Genomic DNA, 17,223 nt, shown 5'->3' with positions numbered 1-17,223 from the left:
GGCAACCTCCAAGAATAATAAGTCGATGACGCTTGCCGGTGTATCACCTAGTGCCTCAAGGATCACCAATTGATGCAAATGCACTAGGAACAATCAATCTCTCACTAGAATTCAATCCCAAGCAAAGAGTGTGAGAGAGTGAGTTGGAGGATCACAAATGTGCTCAATGTGTGCTAGGAATGGCCGAGAGAGGTCTCACACATGAGCACCACTTCTATTTATATGCCCCCAAACATTTCTAGCTGTTATGTGCTAGCAGCACACATTTTGCGCACATGCAGACGGTCCGCGCCCTCAGGCCGAACAGTCCGCCGTACACAGTAACAACTATATTCCCATTTGAAACATGTCGGTGCTTTGAACCCGCGAGTCCTAACCAACTAGTAAATTTGTGCTGCATACCCTTGTCCCGGATGGTTGATGCAAGAAGAGACATAAGATTTATCCTAGTTCAGACAAGAGAAGGTCCTACATCCAGCGAGGGAAGGAGACTTGTATTATCTTGCACCTAAGTGCTCATAGTAGAGGATACAAGCAAGTCGAGAGAGGGAGTGAGTACAAAGTCTCTGAGTATGATTGAGGCGAGTGCCAATATCAGGAGTGGAGTGAGGACTGAGGAGTGAACGGTGAAGTGTTCCTCGACCTCCCTATAGTGGGGTGAAGAGTGAACGGTGAAGTGTTTCTTCTATCTCACCTGTTAGTTGCTTGTAATGATGTCCATTTTTAAAGTTTATGCTTGGACTTAGGGCCTGTTTGTTTACCCCATGGATTATATAATCTGGATTATTTTTGGAGGATTATATAATCTGGATTATATAATCTGGATTATATAATCTGAGTAGTCCTGTTTATTTATCCAGATTATTTGAGTTGTTAATAGGATTCTTTTGTATGAGGAAGACAAGAATGCCCTCTATATTTGTACTAGGTTGAAACTCATATATGAGATGAACAATGTAACAAACGTTTCTGAGTATTCATAATTTATTACATAAATAATTTGAAAAAAATAATTCAATTGACATTGGCAAATATTGCATTAGCAATATTATCACGGAAGGCATTCATGTCACCTTCTTTATCCCCAAATTGACTAGTACCAGGCTGAGATGATGGCATTGGCATATAATCTTCATCTTCATCACATCGGTCAAATTCTTTATCTGACAAAGAACTGTCACGAATAAAATTATGAAGAGCCATACATGCATGTATTATTTTGGATTGTTTGGCCATAGGATAACTGGGTAGGTGTAACAGAATTCTCCACTTCATCTTCAAAACACCAAATGAGCGTTCAATCACATTACGCAGAGATGAATGCAAATAGTTAAATGTCTCCTTTTTTCCGCTAGGTCGGGGACCCGCTCGATACTCAGGTAAATGATATTTTGTTCCTTTGTATGGTGCTAGATATCCATATCGATTAGGGTATCCGGAGTCAACAAGATAATATTTACCTAAAAATACACCGACATATGAGAGTAGACCATAATAATTTATAAATTGAAATTATATAATAAACAATATGATACCTGGTGGAGGATGTGGAAAAATAGTGGCATATTTTGTTAGAGCATTATTGAACACCCTCATATCATGTGCAGAACCCGGCCATCCTGCAACAATAAAAGTGAACCTCATGTCGAAATCACATATGGCCAGTACATTTTGGGTGGGATATCCATGTCGACCAACATGTTGAACCAATTTAGAGGATGGCACAACTACCCTTATATGAGTTCCATCAATTGCACCAATACAATCATTGAAATGAGGGTGAAATCGGTCGCCTAGTAATCTTTCATGGACAGTAGTAAATTGAGGATCTCTTGGCTTCACAATATCTTTTGATAGGAGAAATATGCAATTCAACACTTCTGAGAACTTTCTACTAATAGTTTCTTTTGACCTCTGAAATCTATTTTTTTACTTGAACGACAGATTGAGGGGCACCAATAGTCCATAAAAACATACAAAGTGCTTCCAAAGAACACATATTTTCAGTTGCTCCACACTCAATAGCCCATTCCATGCATTGCTTGATTGATTCATACCTATACTCACCAAGCATTACTTTGTTTGAAATATTGCAATTGATCTCCAAAGTATTATGAATCTTATTCATGACCTTAACCATGGGATTCTTTGAGCGCTTCAGTGGGCTATTAACAACAGTAGGACTAGCTCTTTTCTTTGACTGAGTTGAGACGCCTCTCTTCGACTGAGTTGACTTGCTGCCACTAGCAAAAGGAGACGCAAATTCATCATATTGAGCATCACAGTCTGCCTCAAATGTGCCAAAATCAACTCCATCAATACCATCAACCTCAGTCTCATGATTTTCCACATCATAAAATTCACCTGGAGCGCATGATGTAGATCCATCCACTGCAATATGTTCAAACATTTGTGTCATGAAATCTTCATTTTCTGGAGGGCCATATTTCAGTTTCTTCCAATCAGGATGCCCCTGCATAACAATTACAATATTTAGATGAAAGAAATTAAAACAAGTACAATATAACTTTAACTAATATGTTATTACCTTTGTATTTTTCTTCCAGTATTCATCACTTGCAATCACAGTCCCTAGCTTAGAATCCCATCCAAGTCCTGTAGCTTTGTTTAGACCAAGCCAAAAACTGTAAAGCCCTTTCAGTAAATCCTACTTATTCTTCAATTGAGTTTTGCTGTGAAGCAAACCAGTTCTTTGTCGATACTTAACACAAATATTTTTATACGCTGCAGTAGTTAGTGTTCCATTTGGTCTGTTACCAGCTTCAATCTCTTCAACACATATTTCACAAAAAGTTCTAGTATTCATGGATGACCAATCTGCCTTGTCATATTTCTCCTTCTATACGAAAATATATGTACAAGCATATCACATATGAACATTACAAATGTCTACAAATTAGCAATGGCCATGTGTTAGAAAATTACTCACCGAATTATTTGCAGTAATTTCAGCTTCAACTTCAATTGGTTCATCATCTTCCCGACCTTGAGCATTTAAATCGATGTCAATACCAACACTTCGGCCACCACGAATGCTCCTTCCGGCACTCCTACTACCGCGTATCACACCACGTTTGACAGAACTAGTGCCATGACCGGCACTACGCCCTGCCAGTGTAAATCCTGCGCCACGACGACCTGCCGTCATGGAACCACGTACCATGGTTGGTCTGCCTCGTTCAGGTGCCGTAACATCACCAACTCCTGATTCAATGTTTGCTGGTTCCGACGGAGGATCCATCACAATACACCTGTAGATAGAGTAGCATTGTAGCAATTAGATGGTCGCACTCTGGATCTCGGCAGGATAGTTGCAGAGAAAAATTAGGCGCCCCAGCTGATCTGCGGCTGGAATCGGCTGCCCCCGCCCGCCCACTAAAATTTCAGCAACATTCCAATAGCAATGTAATAGAAATTTATCATAATTTAACATTCCAACAACCTCAAATAATAATTTTAGCACCAAACAATAATTTCAACTGGATCTGGAATTCTGAAAGCTACACCTCAGCCGCTCGGTCTGTAGTTTCCGTCAGGCGTCAGCCAGCCAGCACCACAGTAGCTCTCGGCCTGTAGCTTCCGTGATTCCGTTGAGTTGGTGCACCACAATCCTGTCAACTCGTCAAGATCCATGAGGGCAGCAAAGAGCAAACAAAAAAAATCAACGCGTCTAGTGTGGACAGCAAACAAAAAAAGGTCTCCATGAGATTAAGACCAAATGATGCAAGGGTAAAAACACTAACCCGATCGATGCCACTAGTGCACCATAGTGACTGAGGCTAACTCCACGCGTCCACGCGGCAACAGAAATGGCCTAGAGTCCGTGGACTGGACCGCTGGCCGAAGAAGTAGTGTGCCTGGCGGACGACAGCAAGCCAGCAACTTCCTGGGCGGACCGCGGAGGCGCAGATAGCAACGGCAATGGCCGTCGGACGGTGGGTCACGGTCACGGACTCGCACTAGAACCAGACAAGGGCACCTGGAGCCTGGCGGCTAGGGTTAGGAGGAGTCAAGGAGGAACTATGCTGGATTTGCTGGTCGCTGGATGTCGGATAGGCGCAAAAACGATTCAGTGGATTATAATGGCAATAATGGGTAATTTCTAGGAAATTTGAAAGGGTAGTGGGGAAGTGGGAAAAAATAATCTGAAATAAGCACCTCCTCACTTGCTTATGGATTATCATAATCTAAGGGGTTAGATTATATAATCTGAGCAAATAAGCTGGACTGTTTGTTTGTCTCTTAGGATTATTTAATCGAGATTATATAATCTGGGGTAAACAAACAAGCCCTTAAGTTGTATTCAAAACTGGACCGATATCGATAATCGAATAATTTGTATCATCCCAATGTAAGAATATGGTACTAGCTTTAGCTTCAGTTAATAAAACAGTTGCATTTTGTCTAGGAGTAGAAGGCTCCAACTGGTTTATATTGTGGACGCTCCGTTGTGGTATGTCAGGTTGTGAGCCTGTGACTGTTGTGAGCTGCTGAATCCAGGATGGGCAGATATTTGCGCCACCGTGGCTATAAAGCCTCTTTTGACCAAACCCTTCTCCCTCTCACAAAACCCTAGCTTTCCCTCCTCCCCTGTTTTGCGGCGCGCCACGAACTCGCGACGCTCTCGAGAGATCCATGGATCGGCGCAAGGGCGGCAACCGCGACGCCAACGGCAGCCTGGTCGAGGCCACGGCGTCGCGGCTGAGGGTCGAATCCGACGAGGAGGCGGAAGAGGTGGGGATGGAGGTGGAAGAGAGCTTCGACGCGGGGGTGGAAGACGAGCAGGCGGCGGCGGAGGTGATTGGAAGCGAAAAGACCAGCGCCGACTACTACTTCGACTCCTACTCCCACTTCGGTACGCGCGCCCCTTCTGTTCATTTCGCGCTATTTTCCCGCAGATTTGTATGTTTTTGTGTATCGGAAGCTTCGACCCTGGTTTGCTTATGGGTCCAAGGGAGTGACATAGTTTCACGTATGGTTGTAAGTGGGGAAAAGGATGGGCCTTTGCCTGCACGAATTTGGAGCCTGTTTAGTGTGCATTAACTATTTGTAGGAGTCATTATTCATTTCAGTATTAGTTCGAGTGAAGAATTTAGATGGTGCTGATGGCCAAGCAGCAAAAATATTTTCTTGTGTATTTTGTTGCCTGTATGTTGGCACTTCTGATAGTTTATCATTGTATATATTATATAATCGAGTATTGATGTGATTGATCATCAACCAGAGCTTTCATTAATCATTGGTCTCTGCGGAGGAACCGAAAGATTGTTGTTTTGTTGGTTCTGTACTGCGTGTGGCTTTTCAGTGCTCCACCAAATGATAAATGTTTGACTGAAGTTGTTTCTCGGCTGAAAATTGATCTTTCCTGAAGTTCTGATCATTAGCTACTACTTACAATCTAGTTTTACAACTGACACAGGGCAGTTAGTCATAGCTTCAGTGGCTCCATACTTTGATGTGGCTATTATTCAGCCAATGTGTAGTTAAATGTTTGGTGGTCAGTGTGGTGTGGTAGAAAATAAAGGCGCCAAAGATGTATTCTTGTTCTGTTGAATTGTTGTAAGGAATGTAATTAATTGTATGAATGTTGTTGTTGAAGTGTTGTGTACTCTTCCGCTAGCCTCTTTTTCATCTATGGTATACTTTAGGCTACTTTAGTGCTGTTTTGAGGAAGAGAAACATTAGAACTGAATTATTGGAATTTCTGATTTTGTCATCACCTGATTCATGTAGCACGAGTCCATATATCCTACTCTTGTACTAGTTTTTTTCCCACCATAACCGTATATGCTATCATTTTTTAAATTTACCTGCTGTGTTCTGTTTCTATACAGTAAGTTCAGTTATTTACTCAACTAATCATGCTTCACTGTTCAATGAAGTCGATGCTTATTAAGGTTTCCCATGTTCTTTGTTTTGCAGGTATTCATGAAGTAAGTGGTTCTTCAAGAAACCTTACATGTGGTGGTAGCTTATTAGCACCACGTTTTACAAGCATCTAATATCTCATTAATTTGAAATATTTGAAGTCAGTATGCCTATGCAGTGGAGATGCCAATTATTTGCATGTGCTGACTGCAGGAAATGCTAAAAGATGTCGTTCGGACAAAAACATATCAAAATGTTATCACCCAGAGTAGCTTTCTTATCAAGAACAAAGTAGTCCTTGATGTTGGTGCTGGAACTGGAATTCTTTCTCTTTTCTGTGCAAAAGCAGGAGCTAAACATGTCTATGCGGTTAGTTGGTTGACTTCTGTTCATGTTTTCAATTTCCCTTCTTGTGTGGCCACAAATCCAATGCAACATACGCATTTCCGCAACACTTATTTGCTGAAAAAAGTGTTTTTTCCTCCTTTTTTGTTAAAAAATTGGATGGCCATTTTCATGTGGAATATGTTCATTGTCTACAAATGGAGGGTTTGCAATATTGACAACATGTAGTTTAGTATATGAAGTTCTATAGTTTAGGGTATGTATTTTGCTTTCTTGTTGGACACCATTTGTCTATTATCTTGGCATCTTGTGACTGCGTTTTTTTACTTCAATCCTTCTATTTTGCTGCCATTTTTTATCTATTCTTTGCCACTGTTCTTCTGTCATCTTGACATCTTATAAACATGCTTTTAATTTAAGTACCTGTTCTTTTACTAATATATAATGATCTGATCTTTTACAGATTGAATGTTCCCAGATGGCAGACATGGCACAGGAAATTGTAAAATCAAATGGATATTCAGATGGTGAATTCCTGTCATCATATTACTCTCTGTTCTGTACCTACATATAATGCTTATTTGGCTATGATGTATTCTTACAATTATTTTCATCTGTGCAGTCATAACTGTAATAAAAGGGAAAGTGGAAGAAATAGAACTTCCAGTCCCAAAAGTAGATGTCATCATCTCAGAGTGGATGGGCTATTTCCTCCTGTTCGAGAATATGTTGAACACTGTCCTATATGCACGTGATAAATGGCTTGTAAGCGATCCTTTATAAAATCATCAGTACAATTTTCAGATTCTGTTCTTCACTATTGATGTTACCTGTTTGATTCATTGTGTTTATTCTCTTTTTAGCATTTTTTTACAAAATACAATTTGATTGTCTATGAATATCCTTATCTGTCGTTCTGTAAAATATTTGAACTTTCTGAGGGCAGCTTAGGTTGTGCTACTTTTCTGTAGGCTGATGGTGGTGTGGTCCTGCCAGACAGGACTTCTTTGCGTCTTACTGCGATTGAAGACGCAGAATATAAGGAAGACAAAATTGAATGTAAGTTCCTTGGGTACATGGTTCGTTAAACCTGTCAACATGAGTCTTATTTCCTTTTAAAACCTTTGGTATCAGCATTTTCACTGGGTATTTATTTAGTAATGAAGTTCTATTTGGGTTCTCTGTTACCCTTTTTGCAGTTTGGAATAATGTATATGGATTTGATATGAGCTGCATAAAGAAACAGGCGATGATGGAGCCACTGGTAGATACAGTGGATGCAAATCAGATTGTCACTAACTGCCAGTTACTGAAGGTATTTGCATCCCTAACCAAGGCAATAGCTTCCTCATTTTTCGTCGGGTGACATTTGATCTCAAATCCTATGTATTTCAGACAATGGATATCTCCAAAATGACCCCAGGTGACGCGTCCTTTACTGTACCATTCAAGCTGGTAGCAGAGCGGAATGATTACATTCATGCTCTTGTCGCATACTTTGACGTGTCGTTCACCAAATGCCATAAGCTGATGGGCTTCTCAACAGGTGGTCTTGTTTCCTAGCTCCCACCTGCAAGGTATTGTGATTTAGGAGCAAATTTGGCTAACACAACTCATTTCCAAATTACTCCTTGCAGGCCCGAGATCGAAAGCCACTCACTGGAAGCAAACTGTTCTCTACCTGGAGGATGTTATAACTATCTGTCAGGGGGAAAGCCTGAGTGGTTCCATGACAGTCACACCCAATAAGAGTAACCCTCGAGATATCGACATTAAGCTCAAGTACTCCATAAATGGGCATAGGTGTCAGGTATCAAGAACACAGTTCTACAAGATGCGGTGACAATGGAACAAACAAGAGTTGCTTCAAAGCTCATTAAATTTTGTTTAACGAGTATCTTGTTTGACAGAAATTGTGCTATTTTTATTGTTCATGTACTATGCATCAAATATTAGATTCTTTGGAATCTAGCAAAAGTAGGGAGTAGATTAAACTGGTCTGCTGATATGAGATTGATGTAGTGCAAAACTGTCATATTGCCACAAGGCCGTTGGTGGTTGTATGCATTTGAAGTCGGTTGCAAATTATTGCTTTACGCATTCCACCATTAATCCTTGCCTTAGGTTTTTGTGTGTATGTGCTCATTGTTTCAATTGCTTGGACAGTCAAAACTTTCCTTTGCGTATGGTTCTTGTGACAGCAATACAAGTTACGGACAGCCTTTTGGACAAAAAGACTGTTGTCTGTCCTTTGTTTTTGTGAGGTTCCTTTTCTTTACAGCAAATGCTGACATAGGTTATCCTGGAGACATGCTAAGGGCTCTGCAAAAATGCAGCTGCCTAAAATCATTTCTGCGCCGGCGACGCTGATGTTGCCATAGCTATACAGTTGTTTGAAAATGCATTTACCGAGCGCATCATTTAGATCGGCCAAGAGTCACTTCACTGGGAGAGAATGCTGCACCAGAACGTGAAACACGCAGATCGGTCAAGATTCAGAGGACCGGGCACATAAATAAACGAATGAAAAATACGGTTTTCAGTAAAGCTGACGAAGTTACTTGTAGAGGTATGTTGCAATGCCAAGAATGATGCAGATCAAGATGATATCAATTGTGAAGTTCCTGGTTGACCGAAACTGCTCAAAACAAAACACCCACATTCGTCAGTAGAACCAAGAACATCTCCCCAGAAATGTGAAAAAAAAACTGTTTACGAATTCAACAACATAATAATAAGCAAAGCCACCTGGTTGACAGTTTGTCTTAGTCTGACATTAGTCCTCCTGATCTCTAAACTAGCTTTATCCACCTGCACAAAAATCATGCACATCATTTAACCTCAAACATTGTGGTAAACAAAAGTTCAACATTTTTTTTTTGTTCCTTAGGGATAAGAGTTAACAGGTGCTGAGCAACCTTGGTGTCAATCTCATCTATGAGAGGGACCTGCCTATCCAGTTCCTGCAGAGGTACATGGGGTAACCAAATGCAACCAGGGAATGAATTTGGATCACAGGTCACAGAGAACAGAAGCAGCGCGCATTTACGACCGACAGAGCTAACCTGGTTCATGTCCTCGGCCAGATTCTTGAGCGTGTCCAGACCTTGCGAGACGAAGTCCAGCCCTTCATCCTGCACATCCCATCTGAACTCTGATGACAAGCTGGTACGAATTTTCATGGTCAGAACTCAGAAGGAGAAATAGCAGTCTCCGCGGCAGGGAAAGGAAGACCTGTCTGCTTCATTCGCCGCATCTCGTACTCTCGTCTGAACTGCTCTGACTCCTCACTTGTCTGGAAGTACCCCTCTTCTAATCTTTCAGCTGAATTCAGATAAAAAAATGAAGAAGAGATGAGCAATGCCAGTCTGAGCCTGTTTGTTACACAGCCAAATGTCCAAGTTCACAAGATGAATTGAGCTGTCGATTCGCTATGGCCAAATACCCAAGTTCACAAGATGAATTGAGACCTGAATAATCGTCCAGCTCGATCCCCGGCCGAGCATTCCAGCCGGCGTCCTGGTCTGTGGCGCTGCCGCCTGTCACGTCCCCGTAGCCGCCGATGGTGAGCCGGGACGTGAGGAGCTGGTGACGCACCGATATGCCGCTCCGTGGAGGAAGACGAGCGAAGGGACGAACCCTGTTTCCGATTTCTGATTTGTCTTCAATACCTCTCCTGCCGTTGCGGTCCTGCCTTTAGGCTGCTCCGAGTTGGGCCTTGCGACATCGAGGCCCATCACGTGGTGAGCCAGTGTCGGGTGTTACATTATCGCCCCGATGAAATGTTGCTTGTCCCCAAGCAACACTGCGATCTGCAAAGCTAGCTCCTCGCAGCTCATCACCAATTGCCCATTTGTAATACCAGGATCCCATTGTCTCCTCATGTATGGCCCAAGTTGCAGACCACTTACTCCTAGAGTAAAAGGACCAAGTCTCCAAGACTACACCTTTTTGGAGAAGTGACCAGGCCGACAAAGAGCAACATCCAGTGCTTTTGGCCTGTTAGTAGCAGCCATGGCAATAACTTTCATGTCCGAGTCAAAACCATCCATTTCTGCAATTAGCTGGTTTAGAGTTTGGTCCCTCACATCGTTAGAACTTCTACCTCTATTTCCACCCATAACATCAAGTTCATCAATAAAAATGATGGATGGAGCAGCTTCTTTGGCTTCCTTGAACAATTCCCTGACACGGGCAAGACCTCTTCCAACAAAAGCTTCAACAAACTCACTAGCAGAAACATAGAAAAATGGAATTCCAGCCTCTCCTGCAACTGCCCATGCTAGAAGAGTGTTTCCAGTTCCTGGAGGGCCAACAAGCAGGACACCCCAGGGCAATTTTGCTCCAAGCTTCTTGGAGTTCAGTGAACCATGCAGACAGCTCACTATCTCAACAAGCTCCTCCTTTGCTTCATCTACACCCTGAACATCGCCAAAGTCATGAATGGCAGCCAAGCACTTATCTCCCACACCCATGTCCTGGCAAACATCATTTACTTGGCTCTCACGAACCTGAAGCAACTGAAATGGAATCAGAACCTCATACTCCTCCATGTAGCCCCAACTGAGAAACAATACTCTCTTGCTTGATACTGCCAAAGAGCCACCAAATTTTTTGACAAACAGACAGATGAATTCAGGATGAAAATCAGAGGACACAGCAGTGACAAGATTGCATTGAGCAACACATTCTGTCATGATATCAAGCTCTTCACACTTAGCCGCAGTACCGGCAGAAGGTATATCAACCATAACCTCAAGCAAGCTGATGGCATCCTCCCACCGCTTGTCTCTTAACAGACCTGTTATCACCAAATTGAACCCATGTGTGCTTGACAGCAATCCCTGCTCTATCATCTGACGACATAGCTCATATGCCTTATCTGTCATCCCCTCTGCATCACAACCTTTTATCAGAACCGCATATGTCACATTGGTTGCTGTCACACCATCCCTGACAGCCTCGTTAAATAAATCCAACGCTTTCCCAACTTCACCGAGCAAGCAATACCCATGCATCAATGTTGTCGCGAGAACCACATCCATCTTCTTTCCAGCAACCAACAACATCTGATCCTTCACCTTTAGTGCCTCCTCCATCCTTCCTGCCTTCACGAGCACAGCCACCACAAAGTTGTATGTCAATGTCAAGACCCATGGCCTGAAGCCGACCTCCATCATCTCCCCGAGCACCTGGACCGTCCTGTCTGCATCGCGCAGCTTGCACAAGGCCCTGATTGTGAGGGAATACACGCGCTCGTCGGGCTTGACCCTGGCCCTGGCCATTTCATCGAATAGCTTGACAGCATCGTACCTCATCACGTCAGCATGGTACCCCTTGCCTCGCATCTCCTCGAGCAGCGCAAGCGCGTCTGCGACGATGGGCTGCTCCAGCGGTTGCTCGACCTCGTCCATGACAAGCGCCTCCATGCCCGGCCCGTACATCTCTTCAGCGGTGGGGTAGTAGTTCTTGTCCGCAGCGAGCACCACGGCCTGCTGCGACGAATCGCCATCCTCGTCGTCATCGTAGACGTCGTAGACGGGTTCACTATTGAGGTGGAAGATGTCGACGCTGTCGTAGAAGGGGACGGAGGGCGTCGGGGTGGATCCGGGGACCTCCATGGCGCTTGCTGCCGCCATGGACGCGGTCTTCCCCTGGGAACCGAAGTCGATGGGCAGCTCGTCGTCGAAGACAGGTCCCTCGTCAAAGACTGGCGTCGTGGTATTGCCCGCAGATCGAACGAACTGAGGCAGAACGGGCAGATCCTCCGCCGCTTGCTGCGCCACCGCTGCTGCTAGATCTGCCTGACCCCCCACCAACGACTCCATCTTCTGGACCAGACAACTCAGCTTCTTCATAACCAACTCCCAGCGCGCTTCATCCCGTTGTGCCGCCTCAGCCATCGTCGCGAGCACCAAGGACGAAACCGAGGAAAATGTCGAGAATCGACTACCTCTGATACCAACTGTCACGTCCCCGTAGCCGCCGATGGTGAGCCGGGACGTGAGGAGCTGGTGACGCACCGATATGCCGCTCCGTGGAGGAAGACGAGCGAAGGGACGAACCCTGTTTCCGATTTCTGATTTGTCTTCAATACCTCTCCTGCCGTTGTGGTCCTGCCTTTAGGCTGCTCCGAGTTGGGCCATGCGACATCGAGGCCCATCACGTGGTGAGCCAGTGTCGGGTGTTACACCGCCGTGGCTGTCGGGGATGGCATGGATCCTGTGGGGCAGCGCGGCCACCAGACCAGCCCGCGACACCTTCTCCTCCGGCGAGAGCCCGTTCACCTTCCTGGCGGCTACCTTCTGTAGCTTGACCACCACCTCCAGGAGCCGCGCCTTGGTCCGCCGTACGTCGGCGTCCAGGGTCACCGAGGCCGCCCGGTTCTTCTTCTTCTTCGCGGCCCTCGCCGATTTCTGACGCACGGAGTCACCGTGCATGAGTGGCCATGGTTTCACCAGTGGCGGCAAACCGTCTTTAAGGCAGCCAAGGGAAGACCAAGGGAGGGGAGACCGGAGACCTCGATGGCGGCGTCGATCCCGGCGTCCACGGCAGCGTAGAGGCGCGAGAAGGGGTCGCCGTGCTTGTCGGTGTCGTACCGCTCGTACTTCTTGCAGATGGCGTCCACCCGCGTGATCACGTCGATCATGCTCATCTTGCGGGCCTACCGAGATTTCCGAAGTGGAGAGAGGCTGCGAGATGATCGGTGGTTAGGTTAATGATGACTGGTTGGCAGCTAAGTTTAGCTGATTGCCCCGATTCTCCCTCCCGGGTTTCAGTGAATCATCAGTGCGTGCTCATCCCCGTGGCCTGCTCCATTTTTAGGAAAAAGCCGAGCGAGCATCGCCATGGCTGGAGGCTGGAGCCGTTCACTCGTCCCTGCCAGAGGCCACTTCGTGCGAGTAGCAAGTCGGCATCCAAAACAAGCCCCTCTAAAAGAAGAATCCATGGGTTCGATCTCCAGCCATTCTACACCAAAAATAAGATTCATGCTCTCATGTTCACTTGCATTGAAAATTAACGACGAAGGTTCATGCAGGGATTTTCAACTAGAAGTTTCCCAGGAGGAATGGTACTGCTCTGCCGCTTCAGATAAGTATTCCAGCATGAACTTTAAACTACAACACAGATTATAAAGTACGCTCTAATACCGGTAACCTGCTAACAAAGGCTGGATTCAAATGATGAACTACACTTGGATAGTTGGATTTCAAGTGTTTTCGGCCGTCTTGAAAGCCAGCTTTTTCTCTGACCTCAGCTGAAAAAAGGGACAATGTTAGAACAAGAAGAAATCCAGTGAAGAATGAAGAGAAATTCAGGACAACAAGCATGAGCTGTCAGCAGCTGAGATTTGTTGAGTACATTTATTATGCAAGTTTGATGTTGTTGGCATTTTTATGGTCAAATACTAACTCTCTCTAGGCTTGCGTGTGGCGTGCAACGGGACCTTGAAGACTTCTTTGTGGGTTGATGGACTGTTCGAGATATATCACTGGACCATCCATAATGGCGCAGGGAAGAACCTAGATCCCATCTCTCGGGAGCAACCCCATTAGCGAGACAGGATCCATCAGGGAGATAGGATCCATCAGATGTTTGGGATCCGCAGACCACTTAAAGCACATCAAGACGACGTAAACGAGGTGAAGAATATTGAAATTGGGGAACTACAACTAGAGCTACGCTACATCTAGACATAACGTAGGAAGATAAGTAATGTAAATAGATTGGTTTGATTGGATTGTGTGTCTCAATCGATCGCACCACTTCATAGTTATGTGGAGTAGGTCTGGACCTTATCCTAAACGAAGTCCAATAAGATACCACAAGAAACGGGGAAGATCTTGCAACAAATCAGAACTCTCGCTTGAACTGATCTAATCTCGGACGGTTCGGGCTAATAAGCACCGTCCGACAGTACCATTGCTGCTAGATTTGGTGTTCAACGTATGTAAAAACAACTCTACGGTGGAAGTATCAATTACTACACTATGTACAAATTCGAATCACATAACACAACACTAAAAATCGGCAGTACTAAAGATGTGTTTGGTTTGGCTTTTGTCCCCAAAATCAAAAGCCAACCAAAGGGCCCAATCTAGCAAGAAGGTTTTTTTTTCCAAAAGCTGGTTTGCTCGTAGTGTAAAATTGGAAGCAGATCTAAACCTGCTTTTAGCGTCTTTCGAATGGAAGAACTTTGCAATTATATATAGAAGAACTTTTGGCGGTTTCTACTAAATAAATTTTAGTTTTTCATAGCTCATAGGTCACAACAGTTTTTTTCATAGCTCACAGCTGAAAGTCGCCTAGAGGGGGGGGGGGGGGTGAATAGGGCGAAACTGAAATTTACAAAGTTAATCACAACTACAAGCCGGGTTAGTGTTAGAAATATAATCGAGTCCGCGAGAGAGGGTGGAAAACAAATCACAAGCGAATAAGGAGAGTGACACGCGGATTTGTTTTACCGAGGTTCGGTTCTTGCAAACCTACTCCCCGTTGAGGTGGTCACAAAGACCGGATCTCTTTCAACCCTTTCCCTCTCTCAAACGGTCCTTCGGACCGAGTGAGCTTCTTCTTCTCAATCAAACGGGAACAAAACTTCCCCACAAGGGCCACCACACAATTGGTGCCTCTTGCCTTGGTTACAATTGAGTTGATCGCAAGAAAGAATCAAAGAAGAAAGCAATCCAAGCGCAAGAGCTCGAAAGAACACAAGCAAATCTCTCTCACTAATCACTAAGGCGTTGTGTGGAATTTAGAGAGGATTTGATCACTTGGGTGTGTCTAGAATTGAATGCTAGAGCTCTTGTAAGTAGTTGAAGTGGGAAAACTTGGATGATTTGAATGTGGGGTGGTTGGGGTATTTATAACCCCAACCACCAAACTAGCCGTTTGGTGGAGGCTGCTGTCGTATGGTGCACCGGACAGTCCGGTGCACACCGGACAGTGTCCGGTGCGCCAGCCACGTCACCAGGCCGTTGGGTTCCGACCGTTGGAGCTCTGACTTCTGGGCCCGCCTGGATGTTCGGTGGCGCACCAGACATGTACTGTAGAGTGTCCGGTGCGCCACTACGCGCGTGCCTGACTTCTGCGCGCTCTGGCGCGCATTAATTGCTGTTGCAGGTGACCGTTGGCGCGAAGTAGCCGTTGCTCCACTGGCTCACCGGACAGTCCGGTGTACACCGGACATGTCCGGTGAATTATAGCGGAGCAAATTCCCGAAGCTGGCGAGTTCCAGAGTTGCTCTTCCTTGGGGCACCGGACAGTCCGGTGAATTATAGCGGAGCGCCTCTGGATTTTTCCCGAAGGTGAGGAGTTCAGCGTGAAGTCCCCTGGTGCACCGGACACTGTCCGGTGGCACACCGAACAGTCCGGTGCGCCAGACCAGGTCTGCCTTCGGTTATCCCTTGCTCTCTTTGTTGAATCCAATTCTTGGTCTTTTTATTGGCTAAGTGTGAACCTTTGGCACCTGTATAACTTATACACTAGAGCAAAACTAGTTAGTCCAATTATTTGTGTTGGGCAATTCAACCACCAAAATCTTTTAGGAAATAGGTGTAAGCCTAATTCTCTTTCAATCTCCCCCTTTTTGGTGATTGATGCCAACACAAACCAAAGCAAGTATGAAATACATAAATTGAACTAGTTGCAAGATTGTAAGTGCAAAGATTGCTTGGAATTGAGCCAATATAAATACTTATAAGATATGCATGGATTGTTTCTTCAATTTTTGACATTTTGGACCACGCTTGCACCACATGTTTTGTTTTTGCAAATTCTTTTGTAAATTCTTTTCAAAGTTTTTTTTGCAAATAGTCAAAGGTAAAATGAATAAGATTTTGCGAAGCATTTTCAAGATTTGAAATTTTCTCCCCCTGTTTCAAATGCTTTTCCTTTGACTAAACAAAACTCCCCCTTAATGAAATTCTCCTTTTAGTTTTCAAGAGGGTTTTGAGATATCAATTTTGAAATACTACTTTCTCCCCCTTTGGAACATAATAGGATACCGATTTGAAATTTCCATTTGAAAGTTATTTAAAACTAGGTGGTGGTGCGGTCCTTTTGCTTTGGGCTAATATTTTCTCCCCCTTTGCCATGAACCGCTAAAAACGGAGTCATTAGAGCCCTTAGAATTACTCTCCCCCTTTGGTCATAAATAAATGAGTGAAGATTATACCAAAGATGGAGTCCTTTTCTCCCCCAAAGACGGAGAGTTGCTCGGAGTGATGGCGAAGGATGAGTTACGGAGTGGAAGCCTTTGTCTTCGCCGAAGACTCCAATTCCCTTTCAATCACCTATGACTTCATTTGAAATAGACTTGAAAAGTCATTAGTCATAGTATATAAAAGAGACATGATCAAAGGTATATGAATGAGCTATATGTGCAAGACATCAAAAGAAATTCCTAGAATCAAGAATATTTAGCTCATGCCTAAGTTTGTTAAAAGTTTGTTCATCAAGTGGCTTGGTAAAGATATCGGCTAATTGATCTTTAGTATTAATGTATGAAATCTCGATATCTCCCTTTTGTTGGTGATCCCTTAAAAAGTGATACCGAATGGCTATGTGTTTAGTGCGGCTATGCTCAACGGGATTATCCGCCATGCGGATTGCACTCTCATTATCACATAGAAGAGGAACTTTGGTTAGTTTGTAACCGTAGTCCCTAAGGGTTTGCCTGATCCAAAGTAGTCGCACGCAACAATGGCCTGCGGCAATGTACTCGGCTTCGGCGGTAGAAAGAGCTACGAAATTTTGCTTCTTTGAAGCCCAAGACACCAAGGATCTTCCCAAGAACTGGTAAGTCCCCGATGTGCTCTTTCTATTAATTTTACACCCCGCCCAATCGGCATCCGAATAACCAATTAAATCAAATGTGGATCCCCTGGGATACCAAAGCCCAAACTTAGGAGTATAAACTAAATATCTCAAGATTCGTTTTACGGCCGTAAGGTGAGCTTCCTTAGGGTCGGCTTAGAATCTTGCACA

At 44.4% G+C, this 17,223-nt stretch overlaps 1 protein-coding gene, 1 long non-coding RNA gene and 2 pseudogenes across 6 annotated transcripts; 2 read left to right on the top strand and 2 right to left on the bottom strand.

The window, feature by feature from the left end:
• Positions 1-957: 957 nt before the first annotated feature.
• On the bottom strand, positions 958-4,157 carry LOC103632625 (uncharacterized; annotated as a pseudogene).
• A 387-nt stretch (positions 4,158-4,544) lies between these two features.
• Positions 4,545-8,322, top strand: LOC100283446 (uncharacterized). Its single transcript, NM_001156347.2, has 9 exons — positions 4,545-4,876; positions 5,944-5,954; positions 6,103-6,258; positions 6,698-6,761; positions 6,857-6,999; positions 7,206-7,293; positions 7,434-7,549; positions 7,630-7,780; positions 7,872-8,322. The coding sequence occupies exons 1-9, from the start codon at positions 4,657-4,659 to the stop codon at positions 8,075-8,077; spliced, it is 1,155 nt and encodes a 384-aa protein (NP_001149819.1). The 5' UTR covers positions 4,545-4,656; the 3' UTR covers positions 8,078-8,322.
• Positions 8,323-8,388: 66 nt separating this feature from the next.
• On the bottom strand, positions 8,389-12,927 carry LOC103634040 (PPR repeat - TIP49 superfamily - syntaxin pseudogene; annotated as a pseudogene). 4 transcript variants are annotated; one of them, XR_004549245.2, is made up of 7 exons: positions 9,705-12,927; positions 9,469-9,558; positions 9,300-9,399; positions 9,153-9,197; positions 8,983-9,045; positions 8,796-8,872; positions 8,396-8,692 (listed from the first exon to the last, which is right to left on the bottom strand). The product of XR_004549245.2 is annotated as a PPR repeat - TIP49 superfamily - syntaxin pseudogene, transcript variant X2 (transcript). The 4 variants fall into 4 exon arrangements; XR_004851464.1 differs by having other exon boundaries at positions 9,300-9,381; XR_004549246.2 differs by having other exon boundaries at positions 8,457-8,692; positions 9,300-9,368.
• LOC111589767 (uncharacterized) lies at positions 12,185-13,972 on the top strand. The gene is made up of 2 exons (XR_002748893.2): positions 12,185-13,185; positions 13,274-13,972. It is a non-coding gene; the product is annotated as an uncharacterized lncRNA (long non-coding RNA).
• Positions 13,973-17,223: the final 3,251 nt, after the last annotated feature.

This window comes from Zea mays, chromosome 7 (assembly GCF_902167145.1).
Source record: "Zea mays cultivar B73 chromosome 7, Zm-B73-REFERENCE-NAM-5.0, whole genome shotgun sequence".
NCBI lineage: Eukaryota > Viridiplantae > Streptophyta > Magnoliopsida > Poales > Poaceae > Zea > Zea mays.
The sequence above is the reverse complement of the archived record's forward strand: the minus strand, read 5'-3'. Positions and strand labels throughout refer to the sequence as shown.